The 6884-nt window shown below is 42.0% G+C and overlaps 2 protein-coding genes across 2 annotated transcripts in view; one reads left to right on the top strand and one right to left on the bottom strand.

The window, feature by feature from the left end:
• Positions 1-2247, top strand: part of LOC107701382 (E3 ubiquitin-protein ligase TRIM36) — a 38709-nt gene extending 36462 nt beyond the window's left edge. Inside the window, exon 12 of the mRNA XM_016503379.1 lies at positions 1442-2247. Within this exon, the coding sequence (XP_016358865.1) occupies positions 1442-1790 (349 nt within the window). The 3' untranslated portion in view covers positions 1791-2247. The remainder of the gene's footprint in view (positions 1-1441) is intronic.
• Positions 2248-3281: 1034 nt separating this feature from the next.
• Positions 3282-6181, bottom strand: LOC107701384 (partner of Y14 and mago-like). Its single transcript, XM_016503381.1, has 3 exons — positions 6108-6181; positions 4286-4379; positions 3282-4212 (listed from the first exon to the last, which is right to left on the bottom strand). The coding sequence occupies exons 1-3, from the start codon at positions 6136-6138 to the stop codon at positions 3816-3818; spliced, it is 522 nt and encodes a 173-aa protein (XP_016358867.1). The 5' UTR covers positions 6139-6181; the 3' UTR covers positions 3282-3815.
• Between the last annotated feature and the right edge of the window lie 703 nt (positions 6182-6884).

Here is a 6884-nt window from a genome sequence, read left to right as displayed (position 1 = left end):
TCACTCTCACGCACACACACTTACACTCACTCACACACACACACACACACACACACACGCGCACACACTTAAACTCACACACTCACGCACACTTACACTCACACACACACACACACGCACTCACTCTGACACACTTACACTCACACACAAACTCAAACTCACTCACTCACACACACTCACTCAAACGCACCACACTCTCACACACAATCACATTCACACACTCACTCACACTCAAACATTCTCACACACTCACTCTCTCTCACACACACACATACACACACAATAACGTGATAAATACCAGGTACAGACACACTGACACACATAAACACTCACTCACACACACACACACACACACACACACACACTCACACGCAAACACACACACACTCACACACACACACTCTCACACACTCGCACACACTCACTCTCTCACACACTCGCGCACACACACAATCACACTCACCCACTGACACACTCAAACATACACTCTCACACTCAAACACACACTCACTCAGTCTCTCACACTCACTCTCACACACACACTCACACACTCTCTCACACACTCGCACACACTCGCACACACTCGCACACACTCGCACACACTCGCACACACTCGCACACACTCGCACACACTCGCACACACTCGCACACACTCGCACACACTCGCACACACTCGCACACACTCGCACACACTCGCACACACTCACTCTCTCACACACTCGCACACACACACACACACACACACACACACACACACACACATCACATGTACGTTATGACATTTGTTCATTTAGCAGACATTTTTGATACTCATTCTCATTTGCACGGGTCCTTAAAGTTTTAAAAAGTCCTAAATTTAGTTGTATCTCATTTAAGGCTATAAATCGTAAATGGCAGGGCTGTATGTTAACTTTTTTGCACACAAGGAGTTCATCACTTCAACACAAACAGGCATTGATGTTCCATACAGAGAACACTAAAAATACAAACCATCACAAAAACTGTTTTTAGACCGTTTTTTTTTCTTTGCATTTAGGCAAAGTTAGCAAAGATAAAAATCCTTGTCATTATTTTATCTTTGTTATTAGAAAATAAGAACAAAGATATACATTACAAATACACACAATATACAAAAAACAGACAGTGCTTTATGTTTTTGACAGGGCAGTTTAAACAGTGACGGGGTGCAGGTAACTAAGCAGCAGAGCGACCGTTAAAGACACCGTTATGACCCAAAGCTTGCCTACTATTCTGCTGCATACTCTTCACAAAAAGAGTACATACTTTTAGGGCATAGTATAAGTAGGTGAATTGGGATGCAGCAACGGTCTGGCTGTGGTTGTGTATGTTGAATAACTAAAGCTGTTTCTGGCTGAGGATTTCCCCGGCTGCGTTGTCCGCTCTTCTGCTCTCCCTGATGTTATCCGTTTCTTCCCGTCAGGTACGACCATGACAGCGGTCACGACAGCGGCAGCGAAGACGCCTGTTTCGAGGTTTCTCAGCCCTTCACGCTGCTCACCGTGGGCATGGGCCGGCTCTTCATCCCCAAAGCGTCCGCCAGCGCCGCAGGAGATCACAGCAGCCGAGTCCTGCCCATGCCGCAGAGGATCGGAGTCTGTCTGGACTATGACGCCGCTCGCGTGTTCTTCTACGACGCAGACACCATGCGCTGTGTGTACGAGCGACCGGTGGACTGCTCCGGCACCATGTTCCCTGCGTTCGGGCTCCTGGGCGGCGGCGCGGTTCATCTGGAGGAGTTCATCACGGCCAAGCGGCTCTCGTACCTGTGAGGTGTCCGCTAGCTCTGCTAACTCCGTCTCGTTCTCTTGAGTTCCTCGTAACGGTAGATCGTCGTGTGGGTCGGCCGGTGGCGTGTCGCTGTCCTAATATACAAGTCAGTCTGGTTTAAGAGCCAAAGCCCGTCTGGAGTGCCTTCAGTGACATCAGTCGATCAGGATTTTAACAGACCATCAGGGTTCACGCAGGGCACCTTAATACACTGAAATCTAATGCAAAGCCTCACGTCACTTTCTGAAGAATGTGCACTGATACTGTTAATTACTTGTCATCGTTTACATGCAGTTAAGTGAGCTTAAGAACAACAACGACAAGCGGTATGATTTGAACACCAGAATTCACTACTGAACACGATTGTGCACTAATTATTATTATTTTGTTATTGTAGCAGCACCTGTAAAACGTAGAAATGTTTCAAAGTAAATGAAAACACATGAATCGGTTTGTCTTAAAACAGCATGTAGATACGATTGTGCTAGAGATGTTTTTTTGTAATCGAGTTAAACACTTTAATGAAATGTAGCATCTGAATCAAAGTGGTGCTGATCAAACGAGACCGACCTGAACACTTTATATGTACATATGCACTATTATTGTCAAGGCAAGCGTCTTGACGGGACTAACATGGCCTTATATTGAGTAATCGCAGGCTCGCCGCTAAGTTCTTTAGCACTTTAAAGCATGCGTGAGCTTGATGCAGGTGTGATATATCACAGGCTTTACAGTCTCTGTCACCTGCATCTGACTGGTTTTATTTTTAATGTACTGTGTGGGTTTTTGTATAAAAATAAATGAATGTCCTTTTAGCTGTATCAGTCCTGCTGTTTCCTTTCCCCCCCAAACCAACTTTTTGAATAGAAATGCTGAGTGAGCAACATATTATGTGCATTTCATTATTATGACTAAATAAATGATCAGGGGCTGCCAGACTCTAGAATAATAATAATAAGAAGTCTAAAATGTATATCAGATTTGAACGGACACGAGTGCAAATGGAACAGCTATTTTCATAGGTTTAATTTAGCGGATATTCAGCTCACAAAGCAAAACTATTATCTTATAAAAGCATTGCTCAGTAAATGCATGTATCTTGTGTTGTCAGTCATGAAAGGTGATTATAAGGCCAGTGTTTTCTTACCCTGTTAGATATATGCATTATATTTTCTCACATTTAATCAAATTCAATTAGAATAAGACGACACTGTAGGCTGTTACCAATCAAATGAAATCAGTGTCGGTAAAATCCAGTTTTGCACTGCAGAAGAAGCATTTAGATGTAATTACAACTGCATAAATAATGCTAAGGTCTTAAAATATTTAAATAAATAAAATGAGCTTTTATAAATGACACCTTAAATATGAAACTAAAACTGCAAGTCATTGAATCAAGCGATCTGAAACAGCTGATTTATTCAGGATAAAGTCTCTATGAATGAATCACTGGTTTGTTCAAAAAACTGCCTTCGCTTAGAAAGTAACGAAACACTGCTGTAACTCTGTAACTCGCTCCGTTAGGGTTTTGTTTGGAAGGATTTTGGTTGCTGAAAACACAAAACAGACAATACTGACAGCATCTGATCTGTGATCGCGCCGATATTCGAAACAGCATGTGATATGATTATATCATGTAGAAATATAAGACACAAACTCATACAGGGCCATTGACTTCTACTCGTCTCCATCACACAGTCAAGAGTGCACGATCAAGGCTGTGATCGTTTCATTATAACATCAGTTACTGTAATATGCAGACAGGGACATCAAACAGGAAGACTGTTATGCCATGTTTAATATAACACAAGTCTACACATCATCATTTCATGCAGTTATGCACTACGGTGGTAAAAAACAACGACAGCACAGTCCATCAGTCTGTAATCTATGGCCTGACGTCTGCGCTCGTGCGAGTTCTGGACGGCCCGCATCTAGAGTCCAGCGTGCGAGACGCCGCCATGTTTCTTCATGATGTATAAAACACAAGAATGAAGTGGTTACAGCTTGAACTGACGTACAAACACTCAGAGATCTGCCTCCAGCAGCCTCAGCTCGTCCCGTAAGGCCTGGCCCCGGCTCAGTTTGTCCAGCTGCTCCCTGCTGGGGGTCTTCAGCTCTCCAGAGTCCACCTTCTGCTGGAGCTCCTCCACCTGCCGCAGCTTCTTCCGCAGGTTCTTCATCTTCTTGGCCTTCTCTGTCGAGTTGCTGGCGGTCTCCTCCTCTGCGGCGAGGCTCATGTGCTCCAGCTCCGCGCTCAGGGCCTCCTGCGGACTCTGCTGTTTGCGCTTCTCTTTGCGCTTCATGTTGCGTTTGGCGGTCTTGGAGAGTGCGGCGGCGTCGCTCTGTGTCTCGTCCTCGGGGCTCATGCCGGGCGGCAGCTCGGGTTTGCTCTTGAAGAACTTGACGTACTTGTTCTCATAGCTGCAGACAGAGAGAAGCGTGTTAGCGGCACGCACACACGCACAGAGCGAGGACTGGCGGCGGTGGAGCTTACACCGGGACCTCCTCCTGAGGAACGAATCCGTCCTTCACGCGCCGCGGTCTCCTCCACGAGCCGTCCGGACGCTGCGAGGCCGCGATATATTTACCTCAAACACACACATTTACTCTCTTATTTGGATCCAATAGACAACACAGATGCAAACAGTCAATATTGGCTGATTAGACTGCAATGTTTCCCTCTCTCTCTCTTCACTGTTCCTGCATCTCAGATCTCAAATACATGAAATATTACCCTCTTTAGACAAAGATTTTGAATTAAACCGTAAAGAAAATACTATACAAAACTTATAGAAACAACAGTTCTTTATTTACTGTTGTAAGACCCCCCCTCTCTCACAGGTGACTTGTTCTGATCTGAAAAAGCTGAGTTTTCTCTGAAAGCTGAGGAGTAACATACATTCACAAGAGCTTATATTTATAACATTCAACACTAAAGGACAGGCAACACATCTCTGTTTGCATGCTCTCTATAACGGCTGAAACTGAACAGCATTTCTTTTCGTTTTCTTTTTTTGCAACCCACCCAACTGTGGTCCTTTAAACACGTTCTTGTGCACATGACCCTAACCTGCAAACACTAGAGTAGTTCACTTACAGTCAGTCAGGCGGATATTTCAGCAGTTTGAGAATACAGATCAAAACAACAGCCAGCCTCTCTGTATATGGCACAGAAACTCCAAACATCACAATTTTGAAGCTCTTTGACACTGAAAACTTTATTACTCTTTTATTTAATTAAATTGATTTATTTTTTATTAATTCAATTAATTAAAAAATAATTTATTTCCTTTAAAATAATTATAGTAACACTTTAATGTATAATGCATTATAAAAGTACTTTTACATTCACATTTAGTCATTTAGCAGATGCTTTTATCCAAAGTGACTTGCAGATGAAGAAGCAATCAAAACTAACAAAACAGCAGATACACACGTGCTATAACAAGTCTGTTAGCTTAACACAGTACACTTAGCAAGTTTTATTTAAAATTATATAATAAATAAAGAGAAAACAGACAGAATAGAAAAAGAATAGAAGCTTGTGTTAGAGACCTTTTTTGCTTTTTGTTAATTGTATAATAAATAAAAAGAAAGAAAGAAAAGAAAACAAATAGATAGAATACTAAAAGATTAGAGAAGCTAGTGTTAGTTTTTTTAAAGAAAACAAGCAGTTAATAAATGAATAGAGTGCAAGTCTTTTTTTTTAAGAATAGAATTAGAATAGAGTGCTAGAGTTAGAGGGTCAAATAAAGATGGAAGAGATTCTTGAAGATGGCTAAGGACTCAATGCTATGCTTTATTGCGTTAATGCTTGTAATGCACATCATAATGCACTGTAGTGAATAATTGTAACCGCACTTAATTCATTGTTACACTATGCATTTTAAAATCTGTTAATTATGACAAGATATAATGTATCACAACGCACATGATCAATAATTATAATGCATTACACCTTTTAATAACCCTTTACCATGCATTTTACATGAAGACTTTAAGTAAAGTGTTACCATAATTATTATTATGTTATCTCTGCTAACCCTCCACTACACTCAATACTAATCATCGCCGTCATGTTTTGTTGTTATTATCTGCATGATGATTATTATTATTATTATTATTATTATTAGGCTATGCAATGTGTGTATCTCAGCAGATAAAACGAGCTCGACTAAATGAAACACACACATATATATATATATATATATAGAAATAAGCAGCATTCAGAAGGAATGAAATCCAGTTATCACTCACACACACGGCGATTATATGATAATCTACGCAGAAATGTGTGTGTGTGTGAAATGCTTTACCAGATTCCTCTGTCACACAGGGGGTTGCCATCTTTAACAAAGACTAACTTCCGTTTCCGCTCTGTGTCGCTATCGCGAGACTGTAGCTGCGTCCGAAATCGCATACTTCCATACTATATAGTAGGCGAAAAACAGTATGCGAGGCGAGTAGTATGTCCGAATTCATAGTATTCGAAAAACAGTAGGCGAGAAGTACCCGGATGACGTACTACTTCCGCCAGAATTCCGTAGCATGCATACGATGGACACTTTACTATCCCGTGAGGCCACGGGAGAGGAGTAGTGATGGGAAGTACGGTTCTTTTCCGCGAACCGTACCTCAGGGAAAAACGTTGTTCATTGTGGTTAAATTGCACTTGTTTAACATGATCTAAGTGAACGGCTGACTTATTGAAAGTTTAAACATTGTAAATCGATGAGATGATTTCGTGAATCGGCTCTAAAAAGCTGTTTAATCATTGTTATTACTGAGCACATCAAGAACAGGTCGAGCTAGTGTCAATTTTTTATTAGTTCATGATTTGATGATGCTAATGTTTTTTAGCTAATACTAATGTGTTGATATTGTGCTTTCCAGACCCGGGATATCCAACGAAGATATGGAGGAAGTTCCCCTCGTGGTCGGTGATGGCCTGCAGCTGAACAGTGGAACAGCTTCCTATTACAATAGCATGGGGCATCACTTGCTGGTGGCTTGATCCGGATGTGGCATCCGTCTATTGCACCAGCTACCATGTGGAAAACTGGAGACCCAGCCAGCTGCGCAAAACCTGCCTC

Source organism: Sinocyclocheilus anshuiensis, unplaced genomic scaffold (assembly GCF_001515605.1).
Source record: "Sinocyclocheilus anshuiensis isolate Anshui unplaced genomic scaffold, SAMN03320099.WGS_v1.1 scaffold2328, whole genome shotgun sequence".
NCBI lineage: Eukaryota > Metazoa > Chordata > Actinopteri > Cypriniformes > Cyprinidae > Sinocyclocheilus > Sinocyclocheilus anshuiensis.
This window is presented reverse-complemented; position numbering and strand designations above follow the sequence as displayed.

Excerpts from the sequence above, each read along its gene's own strand:
- LOC107701384 (XM_016503381.1), bottom strand. The coding sequence starts at position 6,138 with ATGGCAACCCCCTGTGTGACAGAGGAATCTG. Across the intron at positions 4,380-6,107 it reads CTGTGTGACAGAGGAATCTG|GTAAATATATCGCGGCCTCG; the intron begins GTAAAGCATTTC and ends TGTGTGTTTGAG. Across the intron at positions 4,213-4,285 it reads CCTCAGGAGGAGGTCCCGGT|CTATGAGAACAAGTACGTCA; the intron begins GTAAGCTCCACC and ends CTCTGTCTGCAG.